The following is a 17,199-nucleotide window of genomic DNA, read 5'->3' on the forward strand; positions in this document are numbered from 1 at the left end:
TCCTTGCACCATACATACCCAGAGGAAACAAGTGTTTTAAGGTGGACATTTGGCATGTGGATTTCTGAATGACGACTATTAATGAATGTGCAATGATACACAGATTAATGTTTTATGGTGATAGAGCCCAAGTTACTGCTACATTTTTGCTGTCCTGTAAAGCTAACCAAAATTATTCAGCAAGGGTATTTTTCACAACAGAACCTAAAAAGGAAAGACTATGAAAGCCTGCATATAATAATTTTTTTTTGTAGTACCGGACATGTCTATGTTACCAGGTGTAAACAAGAGTGTACAGGACCTCTAAGACCCCATTCACACCTGAGCGTTTTGTAGCTTGAAGCCTGAAGCTACAAAACGCTGGAGGGGAAAAAATCTATTATTCTCAATGGAGATGGTTCACATCTCCACTCCAAGTCGCCTGAAGCCGAACGCCTGAAGTTCAAACAAGTTCCGGACCCTTTTTTGTCGCTCGAATCGAGCAGATTTGGGCCTTTTTCTTCTTTTAATATTGGTGACCTTTTGCACTGCACAAAATCGCGGTAAATTCACGTGATTTTCTGCTTAAAAACGCTACGCTCAGGTGTGAATGCAGCCTAAAGCCGCGTACACACGGGCGGACTGTCTGTCCAACTTAGTCCGCCGAAACACATTTCAGCAGACAGTCCGCTCGTGTGTGGGCTTCAGCTGACTTTTTCAGCGTGCAGTCTGGCGGACTAAGTATTTCAGAATTTCCGTAATATTGTCCGTCCAACTTTGGTTTCAGCGGACAGTCCGCTCGTGAGTAGGCTAGTTCGAGGGACTAAGTATGGCGCATGCTCAGAAAGGATTTACACGGCAAAAGGTTGCATTGCTGTGTATTGGACGTCCTATTTCTAGTCCCGTCGTACGTGCTGTACACGTCATCGCGCAAGCTTTCGACGGACTGTTTGTTCATCGTGTGTGGTCAAGTCCGTTCATTCGAAAGTAGGACGGACTGTCCGTCGGATTGTCTGACGGACTAAGTTGGCCATACAGTCCGCCCGTGTGTACGCGGCTTTAGACAAACATTGTATTCCTGTACAGCATGGATGCTCAACCTGTGGCCCTCCAGCTGTTGCAGAACTACACGTCCCACCATGCTTCCTCCTTTGGGAGTCATACCTGTAACTGTCAGCCTTGCAATGCCTTGTGGGACTTGTAGTTCCGCAACAGCTGGAGGGCCACAGGTTGAGCACCCGTGCTGTACGGTATTTTGTTGATGTGCCCTAGGGTTTGATTACATCTAGAAGCATGTTAAAGTAGCCCTTTCTTTAAAATGGGTCCTTAAAGAGGAAGTAAACCCTGATGAGTTTACTTCCTCTTTGATTCCCTGCAAAGGTAAAGCATAATGGACTACTATGCATCGCATCGCATCCATTATGTGTCACTTACCTGACACAGGAGCCAGCGAAGTCACCGCTGTCCCCTGTAGTCCAGAGCATCCATCTTCTCAGTGGGTTTCGCTGCTCCGCCACAGTCATTTGACGAAGCCGCAATGACGTCACTCCCGCGCATGCGGGCGGGAGCCGCCACTAGCGGCATATCGGCGTTGACAGCGGCGCGCTCAGTGCGCCTGAGCGCCGCTGTCTACGGCGCATGCGCCGTAGACAGCGGTGCCTGTGTTTTGGCAAATATCTCCTAAACTGTGTAGGTTTACGAGATATTTCTTGGACCTACAGGTAAGCCTTCATCTAGGCTTACCTGTAGGTCAAAGTGGTTTGTAAGGGTTTACAACCACTTTAATGAGCCTCAACACCAAAAAGTACCTGAACTATTTTGACCAAATCAGAGCACCACCATCTACAGTGCCTTTACATCTGTGTATTGTGGTGCACTGAAGCTCAGGTGCATTTCTTTAGACTGTATATGTGCCTTGGGGTGTAATTTATATACACCTTGTGGCGTATGTGTGCTAATTCATATCATATGGTGTGAATAGAGCCTAAAGGTATAGACGTGAGCAGGTGTGCATATCTCTCTATAAGACTGCAGAGATTCCATGCAGCCTGACTCCTCGTCCCTTTCAGTGTGTCTTACGGTCTGGGGCAGGGATAACAAAAAGAAAGCTCACTGACCGGATAGTACACAGAGCTGTGCAAACATTGTATGTGCACTAAAGAGGGAAACCTATCTCAGCCTAAAATTTGAATCTTGTCCTGAGAGTGTCTTAATCCTACATTAGCCCTCTAAAGCAGCCTTTCTCAACCTTTTTAACACAGAGGAACCCCTGAAATAGTTCTCCAGTCCCGGGGAACCCCTACTAAAAATGAGAAATCTACAACTCACGATACATTAGTGTGATGGTCAGTGGGAAGAATGGTCCCTTACACTTGTGGTCATTGGGAAGAATTACCTCCTTACAGATAGCTAAAAAGACCAATGGTGTGAGTGGGAACTTATCCGAGAGGCAGAAATTGCCCAATGCTGAAGGAACCCCTACAACCTCTGGAGGAACCCTAGAGTTCCAGGGAACCCTATTTGAGAATTGCTGCTCTAAAGGATGAAGGGAATAGTACCTTGGGAAAAAAAAAAAGAAAAAAAAAAAAGAAGGAATGTCAAATCTGGCTACCATTTGCTCAATTAGTTACTGTGTATTTACTTGCATAATATTAATCTAACCAAGACTTTTTAAAAGGTTCTAATAAAATAAATCCATTATCTAAGGCCGCGTACACACGCGGGGACTGTTCGCCCAACTTTGTCCGTCAAACAGTTTCGGCAAACAGTCCGCTCAAAATTAGCATGGACGGACATGGCCACACACGACGAACGAACAGTTTGCTGAAACCGTGCGCGATGACGTGAACGGCACGTACGACGGGACGAAAAATACGACGTCCTATACACTGCATTATAACTTTCGGCGTGTAAATCCTTTCTGAGCATGCGCGGAACTTAGTTTGACGAACAAGCCTACACACGAGGGGACTGTTCGCTGAAACAAAGTTTCAGCGGACAGTTTTTTGGAATTTCCGAAAAACCTTGTTCAGCGGACTGTTCGCTGAAACTGTCCGCTGAAAGCCCACACACGGGCGGACTGTCCGCCGAAACACTGTTCAGCGGACAAAGTTGGGCGAACAGTCCCCGCGTGTGTACGCGGCCTAAGGGTTCACAGACTAACAATAAAACACTTTCTTACCTTCCCTGCTCTGCATAGCTGTCAGTTTAAAGACCTCTTTGGTATTTTAGCCTCAGTGGGTGCTCATTTTTTGGGCAGCCAAAATGAGTGACTAGCCAAGCATGCTATACAATATTGTGTTTTATGTTCCTCCACAGAGCTTTTCACTGAGGTGCAAGCAAACTGGGAGGGTAGGGAAGATGATAAAATGGGCATTTGATGTACAGTTGGCTAATTTTACCAATGTTTTAAACAAAGACCTTTTAACACAATAACTTGGGATCAGCCTTAAAAATATAAACTGTGTCTGTTTTAGTGCCGACTGATTTGTGCTTGGTTTGAGGACTCCTTTCAACTGTTTGAGACGATTGGGTAAAAAAGAGCAACGAAAATTTTTCCTTTCCAAGTCCACCTTAAATGTATTTTCCTGGTAGTCCAGAAACACCATTTCCCCCACGACTAGTGTTAGTAAGACATGCAGAGTGGTTTGGCCATAACCGAAGCAGGATCTGTGCTTTGGTTCAAGACTGAAGGCCGGGTTAGCCACTTACCATAGACCCCCGCTTGTAATGGCTATACCATGTACCAGGCACCTCTTTGGGCCAACGAGCCACTTTATTCTGTAAAATATGACATGAGTTACAGGGATAGAATTGGAAATCTATATCTTACCAGTTTACCACGCTTGAATTCACTGAACCAGGAACCCGGGTTCTCTTTGGGCCAGGAGGTAAGTCTAGCCTGAATTGCGAAAGGGAAATGATAGGAGGAAATAAAGGGTTATACTTGAATTAAAGCTAAGCACCAAAAAACATCCCCAATCCGCAACAGATATCAAACATTGGAATGGCTGAGCCAGTTCATAATAAATCCACACAGATTTTTATAATACATTCTACTAACTGCAGAGATTCAGAGCATTATGATAGACTCCTTGCAATTAATACTGAAATGTTCAAGCTCTACTCCACGCTCTATAAATTATCCCACTAATTGATCATTATCCAGAAAAACGCATTTCAAAATAGTTATAAATTGATTGAGTGAAATATGTATTTGACCCCTTAGCAAAACAAGACTTAGTACTTGGTGGCAAATCCCTTGTTGGCAGTCAGAGGTCAGAAATTTCTTGTAGTTGGCCACCAGGTTTCCACACATCTCAGGAGAGTTTTGTCCCATTCCTCTTTGCAGATCCTCTCCAAGTCATTAAGGTTTTGAGGTTGACGTTTGGTAACCAAAAACCTTCAGCTCCCTCCACATATTTTCAATGGGATTAAGGTCTGGAGACTGGCTAGGCCACTCCAGGACCTTAATGTGCTTCTTCTTGAGCGACTCCTTTGTTGCCTTGGTCTTGTGTTTTGGGTCATTGTCATGCTCGAATACCCATCCACGATCCATTTTCAATACTCTGGCTGAGGAAAGAAGGTACTCACCCATGATTTGACAGTACATGTCCCTCGTCCTTTTGATGCAGTGAAATTGTCCTGTCCCCTTGGCAGAAAAACACCCCAAAAGCATGTTTCCACCTCCATGTTTGACGGTGGGGATGGTGTTTTTGGGGTCATAGGCAGCATTCTTCCCCCTCCAAACACTGTGAGTTGAGTTGATGCCAAAGAGCAGCTCTCCTCTGAATCATTTCAGATGTTCCCTAGCAGACTTCAGGCAGGCCTGTACATGTGCTTTCTTGAACAGGGGGACCTTGCGGGCACTGCAGGATTTCAGTCCTTCACGGCATAATGTGTTACAAATTGTTTTCTTGGTGACTATGGTCCCAGTTGCCTTGAGATTGTTGACGAGATTCTCCTGTGTAGTTCTGGGCCGATTCCTCACTGTTCTAATGATTATTGAAACTCCATGAGGTGAGATCTTGCATGGAGCCCCAGACTGAGGGAGATTGACGGTTATTTTGTGTTTCTTGCATTTGTGAATAATCACACCATCGCACAATGGTCTTGTAGCCCATTCCAGCCTTGTGTAGGTCTACAATCCTGTCCCTGACATCCTTGGACAGCTCTTTGGTCTTGGCCATGGTGGATTGATTGATTGCTTCTGTGGACAGGTGTCTTTTATACATGTAACAAACTGAGATTAGGAGCACTCCCTTTGAGAGTGCTCCTAATCTCAGCTCGTTACCTGTATAGAAGACATCTGAGAGACAGAAATCTTGCTGATTGATAGGGGATCAAATACTTATTTCACTCATTAAAATGCAAATCAATTTATAACTTTTTGAAGTGCGATATCTTTGTTGCTATTCTATCTCTCGCTGTTAAAATAAACCTACCGTTAAAATTATAAACTGATAATTTCTTTGTCAGTGGGTAAATGTACAAAATCGGCAGGGGATAAAATACTTGTCAATGAGATTCGGGTGATCACAGATCGGAGCCTTACCACGTGGGATCATGTGGATGAGAATGGAGTGGAAAGGAGTGGTGGAGGAGAACTGAACCTTGTACTCTGTATGTAATGTGTGCCCGAACCCTGCACTCTGTATGTACTGTGCCCTGAGGCCCCATTCACACCTGAGCATTTTGTAGCTTGAAGCCTAAAGCTACAAAACGCTGGAGGGGAAAAAAATCTATTATTCTCAATGGAGATGGTTCACATCTCCACTCCATGTCGCCTGAAGCTCAAACAAGTTCTAGACCCTTTTTTGTCGCTCAAATCGGGCAGATTTGGCCATTTTTCTTCTTTTTTACATTGGTGACCTTTTGGCCTTCACAAAAACGCTGTAAAATCGTGCATTTTTTCTGCCTGAAAACGCTAAGTTCAGGTGTGAATGGGGCCTTAAGGCTGCACTGACTCTGCATGTACTGTGCCCTAAACCCTGCACTCTGCATGTACTGTGCCCTAAACCCTGCATGTACTGTGCCTGAACCCTGTGCTCTGCATGTATTGTGCCCTGACCCTAACCCCAACCCCCTGTACTGTGCCCTCCCTGTGTTGCATCCTCCTTCCCTCCACCAGCTGTCACCTTTGCCCCCATGTCTCCAATGACCCTCCCATCTCAACGCTCCAACCCCACAATCCCTATTTCATCGCACCCTGCCCCCACCCCAGCTTCACCCAACTCGCTAACAACCCCCACTTACCAAACCACCCTTGTACCTACCTTTCCTAGGCAATATGTATCAGTAATCAGCGAGTACTTGGCAAAAAAAGTATCGGTACTCGTACTCAGTTTTAAAAAACATGGTATCGGTGCATTATATATATATATATATATATATATATATATATATATATATATATATATATATATATATATATATATATATATGCATGCGCACACACACGGTTATTTAGATGTTGAAGCTGAACTGTGGGTAAAGAAAGAAAATGACTTTTGCCGCAGGGCGCGCCCCCCCCCCCACACTGCAGGAATAAAAGTAATGTTTTGTCCAGTATGGACAATAAAAGCAGTTATACTTGCCTTATCCCTCGCTCTCACAGGCTTTCCTTCTAGCTGCATGACTGTTGCCCTGAAACCACTTCTATTTACAGCTCCATTGGTTGCAACCACTTTGGCGTTACAGGACCAGCAGTACTGCATTGTAAGTAAGAATGAGCTTAGGCGCATTCGCAACCACACGTGCAGAGCACGCCAGGAAGTCGGCACTTCACATCGCTAATCCCAGGCAGCGAGACATTTCTGCAGCTGCGGAATCGGGAAAATGTCTCACTGCTTGTGATAAGTGCTCCACCGTGCCGACTTCCTGGCGGGCTGTGCCGGTGCAGTTGCGAACGCGCCTGAGCTCTTAATTGTAAGCAAGAACACTGAAGGCCCACAAAAAGCACTGCAGAGCTGAGAAGTGCGGTGGCTTGCTGGTGAGTGAGGGATAGGGTCGTTTTAACTGATTTTTATTTTCCCCCCAGACAAATATAAGTACCCAAAGTTCAGTTTTAACAAATTTTGATAAGGTTACCTACATTGAGCTTATGTCTGTGTGGATGCAGGATCTCAGAGACTGCTGATGTCCTGCAACTTTCACACACTACACTCTGTAGTTTTTTCAAAGAATGGCACAAAAAATATCCACCAACCATAAGCTTTGCAGTGAAAACACATTTTTAATGAGAGAGGTCATAGGAAAATAGGCACATTTGTTCAGGTGGACAGGACGTCCACAGCTGCTTCCATAACATCCCTTTACTGGGGTGCTGTGCAGAAGGCCGTTTCTGAACACCCAGCATGAGGAACCTTAAAGATAACAGACCAGAGCAGCAGGTGACTACACCAGGTCCTTCTCTGTCCACTACGAACATGTAAATGAGGCTGCAGGGGATTCTGGATCACCAAATCTGAAGGACCGATGATTGGAAAAACATTGCTGATCTGACAAATTTGGACTTCTGATATGGCATGTAGATGGAGGTTCAGAATTTGGTACAGCACAAGCATACTTTTATGGATCTTGCCTGTTTGGTGCCATCAGTGTTGTGGGCATTGTTTTCACACATTTGGCTCCTAACTACCCACTCAATCCCATTTAAATGCCACAGAGTACAAGAGTATTATAACTGGCCATGTGTCCAATTTATGGGTGTCAAAAAGGTCCACCTAAAATGGTGGCTAGTGAGTGTATACAAATTGTAAAATTATAATAGTTTCCTTAAAGCGGTTGTATACCCGCTAATGTTTTTTTTTTTGTTTTTTTATGCCACCTGCAAAGGAAAAGGCATAATGAGCTAATATACACCGCATACTAGCTCATTATGAAATACTTACAGTGGTGTGAAAAAGTGTTTGCCCCCTTCCTCAGTTCCTGTTCCTTTGCATGTTTGTCACACTTAAGTGTTTCGGAACATCAAACCAATTTAAACAATAGTCAAGGACAACACAAGTAAACACAAAATGCAATTTGTAAATGAAGGTGTTTATTATTAAAGGTGAAAAAAAATCCAAACCATCATGGCCCTGTGTGAAAAAGTGATTGCCCCCTAAACCTAATAACTGGTTGGGCCACCCTTAGCAGCAACAACTGCAACCAAGCGTTTGCGATAACGTGCAATGAGGCTTTTACAGCGTCCTGGAGGAATTTTGGCCCACTCATCTTTGCAGAATTGTCCTAATTCAGTTACATTAGAGGGTTTTCGAGCATGAACGGCCTTTTTAAGGTCATACCACAACATCTCAATAGGATTCAGGTCAGGACTTTGGCTAGGCCACTCCAAAGTCTTCATTTTGTTTTTCTTCAGCCATTCGGTGGTGGACTTGCTGGTGTGTTTAGGATCATTGTCCTGCTGCAGAACCCAAGTTGGTTTCAGCTTGAGTACACGAACAGATGGTCGGGCATTCTCCTTCAGGATCTCTTGGTAGACAGCAGAATTCATAGTTCCTTTTATCACGGCAAGTCTTCCAGGTCCTGAAGCAGCAAAACAGCCCCAGACCATCACACTACCACCACCATATTTTACTGTTGGTATAATGTTCTTTTTATGAAATGCAGTGTTCCTTGTATGCCAGATATACTTGGACACACACCTTCCAAAGAGTTCCACTTTTGTCTCATCGGTCCACAGAATGTTGTCCCAAAAGTCTTGGGGATCATCAAGATGTGTTGTGGAGAAATTGAGACGAGCTTTGATGTTCTTTGTGCTCAGCAGTGGTTTTCTCCTTGGAACTCTGCCATGCAGGCCATTTTTGCCCAGTCTTTTCCTGATGGTGGAGGCATGAACGCTGACCTTAACTGAGGCAAGTGAGGCCTGCAGTTCCTTGGACGTTGTTGTGGGGTCTTTTGTGACCTCTTGGATGAGTCGTCGCTGCGCTCTTGGGGTAATTTTGGGCGGCCGGCCACTCCTGGGAAGGTTCACCACTGTTCCATGTCTTCGCCATTTGTGGATAATGGCTCTCACTGTGGTTCGCTGGATTCCCAAAGCTTTGGAAATGGCTTTGTAACCCTTTCCAGACTGATAGATCTCAATTACTTTCTTTCTCAATTGTTCCTGAATTTCTTTGGGTCTCGGCATGATGTGTAGCTTTTAAGGATCTTCTGGTGGACCTTACTGTGTCAAGCAGCTCCTATTTAAGTGATGCCTTGATTGTGAACAGGTGCGGCAATAATCAGGCCTGGGTGTGGCTAGAGAAATTGAACTCAGGTGTGGACAACCACAGTTACAGTATGTTTTAACAAGGGGGGCAATCACTTTTTCACACAGGGCCATGATGGTTTGGATTTTTTTTCACCTTTAATAATAAACACCTTCATTTACAAATTGCATTTTGTGTTTACTTGTGTTGTCCTTGACTATTGTTTAAATTGGTTTGATGTTCCGAAACACTTAAGTGTGACAAACATGCAAAGGAACAGGAAAATGAGGAAGGGGGCAAACACTTTTTCACACCACTGTACCTTAGAACAAGGCCCCGAAATCTGGCCCGATCCACGCCGAGGGAGTGTTTCTTCCGGGTATCGTGGTTTCCGGCGCTGTGAGTGGCCGGAGCCGCGATATCGTCACTCCCACGCATGCGCGCGGGAGATTTCATCCCGGCGGGGTCTGGCGACTGCCGGGCTTTCAGCCGAGAATCTCCTTGTGCGCATGCGCCGCTGCAGTCAGCGGCGCATACTGAGGGGAATATCTCCTAAACCGTACAGGTTTGGGAGATATTTTTTTTTTACCTACAGGTAAGCCTTATTATAGGCTTTCCTGTAGGTAAAAGTAAAAAAAAATGACTATACAACCACTTTAAACCCCGTACACACGGGCCGAATGCCAGTTAAAAAAAAAAAACATCTGACATTTGGACTGTATGTATGTTGGTCTTTCCATTCGGCTGGCTTCTGTCAGACGTGAAGCTGTAAAACCAGCAGCCGACCTACTCCTGATCAGCGCTTGCAGCCAGTGGCAGGGAACGCTGATTGGAGTGTTCTGGCAGGGGAGAACACAACAGCTCAGAGAGGGAGATCACTGCACTAATGTCGGATCATTAGTACAGTGACTCCGACCAGAGCTGACAGTTTTTTTTTTTGCATGAAAAAAAAAACAACAACTGCAGTGTGTAGCTGGCTGTCGGCACTCCGTGCTCTTAAACAGCTGATTGCTTGCATTAAGCAAATAAAGATCCATAGGGCTATTGAATAAATGTAACGGCTGCAGGGAGAGAGCTGACAGAGGCAGAGCTATTCAAATATTAATCCTGTGGGCAGCGAGGTAGAACACAAGGCATTGTCTTAACGTTTTTTTGATTTCAACCATCACAATTATACTGCCACAGAAAAGGCTATAATGGTATAGTCAACTGTGCAGAGATTGTTCCATCAATTGGTGATCAATAGGTTCTCACTATAGATACTTTTTGCGCGCTGCATAGAGCTAGCCTATAGACATTACTGCTCTACTTTGCTGACTGAGTTATTTGACTAAAATGTTCATTATAAAAAAAAAAATATATATATTTTTTTTTTTTTACAAAAGTACTGGCTTCAAATTCATAATAGCTCTCACGCTACCTTATTAAAGGATCTTTAGGTAATTTTAAAGGTTTGGCCCAGTAAAAAGTGCTATTTTAGTTGGTAGGCTGAGTCAGCCCCCTGGCTTCCTATGTGATTTGCATACTCTGGCATTGAGATCTCCCTACCATATTTCCCAACTACATTCCTGTCCTGTTATGGGTGTTTTTGACCACCTTGGAAGTGCTCCAGCTCCTCTCCATAAATTTAATAAAAACCTAGCAGGGATGGTGGGGGCCCCTTTATGGACACAGAAGGTGTGCAGACCCAGCAACGCCAAGCAGATAGCACCGATAGAATCCCTTAGACCCCTTTCACACCACACCGCCGATATCGCGGGCGGTAAAACGCTATTTTTAGCGGCGTTTTACCGCTGGATTTGCGGCGCATTTCGGCCGCTAGCGGGGTGCTTTTACCCCCCGCTAGCGGCTGCGAAAGGGTTAAAAACGCAGGCAATACCATGCAATAGTGGCGTTTTGCCGGCGGTATTACAGCGCTCCCCCATTGATTTCAATGGGGAGCAGCGGTGGAGGAGCGGTAAACACACCGCTCCTTCACCGCACCAAAGAAGCTGCTGGCAGGACTTTTTTCTGACATCCTGCCAGCGCACCGCTGTAGTGTGAAAGCCCTCGGGGCTTTCACACTACAGACAATGGTGCAACTTCTTTAGGGCGTTTTGCAGGCGCTATTTCTAACGCTATAGCGCCTGCAAAACACCCTGGTGTGAAAGGGGTCTAAAAGATATAAAAACAGTCTCGTGGAAGGTTTATTTCTCAACACCCATCTAAAATATAAATTGGTGAGCTTAGCCCCTAAATAGTTTTCTGGTATTTTGCGTTTAAGTAAAACTAAAATCCATGTTAGATTACAAGTTCGTGTGTTCTTTCGTTTATACTAGTTTGGACGAATTCAATTGGTGTGATTTTAGGAAGAAATGTAAAATTTATTAGCATTTAGTCAACGTTTTTATATTTAACATTTTCACCAGTCAGTATGACCATCGAATGTTATAAATTGTACCATTTAACTTAGAATTGATGACATTATTTTAAGTAACAGCACTGTTAGGTCTTGTTGACTGATCACAGGCATGAACAGATCATTTGACCATCAGGTCTTGAAATCTGCAAGGACTGCCTCAGGACAGACTAGATAACCTTTTTTTTTTTTACGAGCCAGTGTGCTGGGTCTCTAGTGGGTTTTCCCAGCTGGTGTTATCGATGGAGAGGGCCTTGAAGTGTTGAGCAATATTAACACACGCTTTGACTGTCCTCTGTTGCTGATTGCTTTGATCAGGCCCAGGCAGTCAATAGCTTAGACATGAAGTGTCTGGGGAGAGGAGGCAATTAATTAAGTGATCTTAAAATACTGGACTCTCTGCCTTCCTTCTCTTGCCAAGCTTTACTGGTGCCAGACATTTCAAGCCTTGCTAATGCCACATTCAAAGGAAGTTTACAGCACTTACTCCTTCAGACTTCTTGTCTGGAAAGATGCACGATTCTCCGCCTGCCGTAAAATTGCAGTAAACCTTAAATGAGTCTCGGGAGCAGCCCTGGTTAGGATCAATCCAATATTCACCTAGATCAGACGAGAGAAAAAGTAAAAAAAAGGCCGTCAACATTGCCTTGTAACTGGGCCATAAGCAGATACAAGGCACAATCCTTTCATTATGATAGACTCAAATCTTAGCCCTTGTACACACGGTCGGACATTCCGATGGACAATGTCCGATAGGGCCATGTTGTCGGATAATCCGACAGTGTGTGGGCTCCATCGGAGTATCAGACGGACCAAGTTTTCCAGCTGGGCTATAAAATTTTCCGACAACATGATCCGATCGGACTTTGTCCGATCATGTGTAGAGAATTCCGATCGGACAAAGTGCCACGCATGCTCAGATCAAATTCCTAGACCAAAGCTATTGGCTACTAGCCTGAACGTAGTCCCATCCTAACGAAATAACGTCATCACGTTAAGTACGATCGGATTTTCTGACAACTTTGTCCGACCGTGTGTATGCAACAGTTTCGGACAAAATCCGACGGATTTGGTTATCGGAATGTCCGACCGTGTGTACAAGGGCTTATTGCTTTCACACTCTGCATTTTAAATGCAGAAGCTCTGAGTAGTGTGTATGAGATGCTTTGACTTGCGATGACACGGGTTTCCAGATGGTATTTGCTACAGTATCCACTTACTCCCTGCGATTTCCAGGAATGTGTATGATGGGACTATTCTATGTGATGTGTTTTGCGTTAGGCTCGGTTCACACAGGGGCGGCACGACTTGCAGCGCGACTCACAGACGTGACCTGCAAACGACTTCAGCGGCGACTTGCAAAACGACTTCTGTATAGAAGTCAATGCAAGTCGCCTGAAGTCGCACCAAAAGTAGTACAGGAACCTTTTTTCTAAGTCGGAGCGACTTGAGTCGCTCCTATTAGAGCAGTTCCATAGTACAGAACGGAGCGCGACTTGTCAGGCGGCTAAGTCGCCCGTGTGTGAACGGAGCCTAAGGGTGTGCTTTCAAGGTGCATCAAGGTGCTTTTCAAAATGAAATGCACCGCAGATCATGCATTACCATGGGCGGTGCATTGTCATTTAAAGAAAAAGTTGTGATGAGGCAGGGCTATTGTGACTAAAATATTTCTGAAAATTCAGCAGCCCCGGTATATGTGAACACTGGCGAGGAAGGCTCCGTCTCTGCTTCCCTCTTGGCAATCCATCAAGGGAGACTATTACATACATTTTTTATATTAAGGTTGACTTACAACCACTATCATCTATCACGTTCCAATCCCCCCCCCCCCTCGGGGCACTACTGGATGTGTGTACTGGAGGATCTTTAGATGCGTTTATTGCTCCCCCTTTTTGGAGTATCCTTTCCTTTTACCTGTATGTTTTTTGAGGTTCATACTACCACCCTCATCTTTATATAGACGAGCCTTGTCTTAGCTATGAGGAATAAAATCGCCATAAGCTCCTGATGAAGCGTTTCATAGAACGCGTAACATGTAGAGCACCTCCGAACTGAACCATCTCTGATGCACTGTTTCTGCAAAGGATTTCTGTGATTCTATTGTATTTTATCCCTATACTATATAAAATGTGAATGTATGAATCATTTGTTTAATTGTGATATAGTAGACAGTGTAATCGTCATGCTCTGAGATACAATAACGGATGTTTTGTCATTTTTAGAAATAAATATTGTTTGAATTTATAATTTCCTTGTATGTCTATGCCTAAAGAGTCCATCAAAGTCAACAGTAGTTGTTCTCTCCTTTTAGTAAATTTCTGAAAATTCAATTTGCCTGACTGTGGCGATGATCCGAGTCACATATCTGAGATGCGTTTTCAGTTTCTACTTCAATTGCTGCTTACTTCCTTCAGGTATATTGGCCAAAGTATTAAAGCCAGGGAAATAGCTTTTTCTGAAGAGGTGTTCGGCAATGGCAGCCTATGGCATGTTTCATGTTATTAGCAACATTGACTTCAAATGTATGTTGGAGAGCGTAACATTTTTACCGTTTTACCAGTGGCTTCAGTTGTACAATGCCCAATACAGTGTCTATTATTCTTAGCCCTTGTACACACGGTCGGAGATTCCGACAACCAAATCCGTCGGATTTTGTCCGAAACTGTTGTATACACACGGTCGGACGAAGTTGTTGGAAAATCCGACGTGATGACGTTATTTCGTTACGACGTTCAGGCTAGTAGCCAATAGCTTTGATGTAGGAATTTGATCTGAGCATGCGTGGCACTTTGTCCCATCGGAATTCTCTACACATGATCGGAGTATGTCCGATCTGAGAATTTTGTCGGAAAATATTTCCGGCAAGTTGGAAAAGTTGGTCCGACGGATATTCCGACGGAAACAGTCCGATGCAGACCACACACGGAATATCCGACAAAACGCTCCGATCGGACACATTCCGATGGAATCTCAGACCGTGTGTACAAGGGCTTATTCTCTACAATTATGTTTTAATCATTCTAATTTAACTCACCATCAGGGAACTCGGGGTGACAAAGCTGTAGGTCTTTGCAGGTTCTGGCAGGATTACCCTGAGTGCCCAATGGGTGTTTCATTTGTTCAATTTCCAGTTTTAGGGAGTTTAGAGAGCCAAAGATTTCCTCCATGCCGTCTGCATAGTCCATGTAATTTGTGTCAGTATTTCCTTCATCCACTACTTGGCTAGCATCAATATTTCGCTTGGTTCTCTTCGATGACTGTACAGGAAGTGGCTGTATAACTTCTCCAGGGGGACCCTGCAATAGAATTTGTAACGTTACACACCTATAAGTGTCACCAACAATTATTGATAATACATGTCATGCTGACAACTTCTGCACAATACAATACATAAGCATACTACTCACCGGAGGACCTGGTGGACCAGGAATACCTAGCTCACCCTTTGGACCAGTTGGACCCTAGAAATATAAATTAGGAGTTTAATCTCTGACAGAATGTAACAACTGAAAAAAAAAAGCAGTTTAAGACCAAGAAAGATCAAGAATATTATACTTACCGATGACCCTTTAGCACCCTTTGGCCCTTGACCGCCCTGCAATAAAAATCACAACTGATAATTACCACAACATAGATTGTTTGCTTGCAATGTAATCAAGAACCAATAAGACTCTTGGAATATAAATGTATTTTTAAAGGAAACATACCGGCAATCCTGGAGGACCGGGGGGACCTACGGGTCCAGATGGGCCAAAAATACCCTAGATAGATCACATTGATAATACTAAGGTTATTGTGTGGATTAAATCTGGCCATACAGTCTTGTGGATTTTTTAAATTTGTGTATATACTCAGCCATAAATTAGGCAGAAACAGAAAATATACATTACCTGTTCTCCCTTTGACCCTTGAGAACCCTGAGGACCTTGTAGACCGCGGTCTCCCTTTTCACCCTGTTCTCCTGGAGGTCCAATGAGACCGATCAAACCAGGATGACCCTAGCATGAAAACAAGGAGGAAGTAGTTAACAGCTTGTCTGGTTTCCCCATTTCATAAATGATTCACGAAAAGATGCAGGCTGACTGATCATGTTAATTTACAGGATTTAATTGTGTGAGAACTAATTTCACAGAAAGTAAAAAACAATTACACTGAATTTATAAGAGAAAACAATGCCACTGCAGTAAATGGATAGAAATGTATAAGCCATAAGGCCGGGTATATTTCTTATGGGTAAATGTTATTCCTTGTAATACGCAAGTGCTCTTAATAAATGTTGACTAATTCTGAGGCATGTTCTTTCCAGCACACAGAGAGATGAGACTTAGCCCTTCTACACACAGTCGGACATTCCGGCAACAAAATCCATCGGATTTTATCCGAAACTTGTGTTGCATACACACAGTCGGACAAAGTTGTCGGAAAATCCGATCTTTCAGAATGTGGTGACGTTATTTCGTTACGATGGGACTACGTTCAGGCTAGTAGCCAATAGCTTTGGTCTAGGAATTTGATCTGAGCATGCGTGGCACTTTGTCCGATTGGAATTCTCTAAAAACAATCGCACAAAGTCCGATCGGATCATGTTGTCGGAAAGTTTTATAGCCCAGCTGTAAAACTTTGTCCGTCGGATATTCCGACGGAAACAGTCCGATGGAGCCCACACACAGTCGGATTATCCGGCAACACGGTCCGATCGGACATTTTCCTTCGGAATGTCTGACCGTGTGTACACGTTCTTAGGGAACATACTGCACTAAAAGGCCACATTTCTCAGGGCCTGGAGCCTTTAATCCAGCCTTACTGGTGGAGCAGTATAACATTACCACTATGCTTGCTTATTGAAAAGGCCATCACAGGATACAAAACGGCACTCTATTGCGTACTGGATACAGGCACTTTTTTATTTATGCCCGGTGACAAAATAGGGCTTACCTTTTCACCTTTTGGACCTGAATCTCCCTTTAATCCTGGCAAACCAGGTGGGCCCTATAAAAAAAAAAAAAAATTGATAAAAGATAATGTAGTTTTAAAACCGTCACTTCTAATAATGAGAACTTTGCAACAGTCTCATTGATTTATATTTGATGCCAAAGACAGATAGAAAACCTAGTGGGTTCTGGACTTAATATAACCAAAAGTACCAATAAAAACATGTACCTGCAAGGAAAATAGAGAGAAGGCCCCGACTCCAGGGAATAGAAAGTAAAATAACGCTATCTAAGATGGAATGTTGCTGAGATTTCATTTTAGAGGAAGATTCTATTGAAACCCTTCAGAAGGACCCTAATATCATGGTATATATGTAATAATGAGTTAAGGGGTTTTAACTGAATAAATTGGTGTGTTTAACATGTGATAATCTTCAATAACCTTTATACAAGTTGTGGAACATTATATCACACTTGTTAAAAAAAATAATAATGTGGAGTTATGTAGAAGCAGTGGTGTACCTAGGGTGGGCCAGAGGCTCTGCTCTGGATACAACCAGCTGGGGAGGTGCAGCTTACAGAAGAATTCTCCGTACAATGGTGATCAATGGGATGAAGAATCCCTCTTATATCAGTGGTTGTTGGGATGAAAAATCTCCCTTAAATTGGTGGTCAGTGGAAGGAAGAATTCTCTTTA

The 17,199-nt window shown here is 43.8% G+C and overlaps 1 protein-coding gene across 2 annotated transcripts in view; it reads right to left on the minus strand.

Annotated features, from left to right (window-relative positions):
• The window catches only part of COL5A1 (collagen type V alpha 1 chain), a 287,140-nt gene that overhangs the window by 15,756 nt on the left and 254,185 nt on the right, over positions 1–17,199 (minus strand). Inside the window, exons 57-64 of one of the 2 annotated variants that reach the window (XM_077468431.1) lie at positions 16,507–16,560; positions 15,462–15,569; positions 15,279–15,332; positions 15,131–15,166; positions 14,979–15,032; positions 14,606–14,867; positions 12,059–12,171; positions 3,691–3,759 (exon numbers count right to left, since the gene is read on the minus strand). In XM_077468431.1, the coding sequence (XP_077324557.1) occupies positions 3,691–3,759; positions 12,059–12,171; positions 14,606–14,867; positions 14,979–15,032; positions 15,131–15,166; positions 15,279–15,332; positions 15,462–15,569; positions 16,507–16,560 (750 nt within the window). Of the gene's footprint in view, positions 1–3,690; positions 3,760–3,811; positions 3,881–12,058; positions 12,172–14,605; positions 14,868–14,978; positions 15,033–15,130; positions 15,167–15,278; positions 15,333–15,461; positions 15,570–16,506; positions 16,561–17,199 lie in introns of both variants that reach the window. The other variant, XM_077468424.1, reaches the window with a different exon arrangement.

This window comes from Lithobates pipiens, unplaced genomic scaffold, assembly GCF_037356315.1.
Source record: "Lithobates pipiens isolate NorthernLeopardFrog02 unplaced genomic scaffold, aLitPip1_a1.2 Scaffold_11, whole genome shotgun sequence".
In the NCBI taxonomy this organism is placed as follows: Eukaryota; Metazoa; Chordata; class Amphibia; order Anura; family Ranidae; genus Lithobates; species Lithobates pipiens.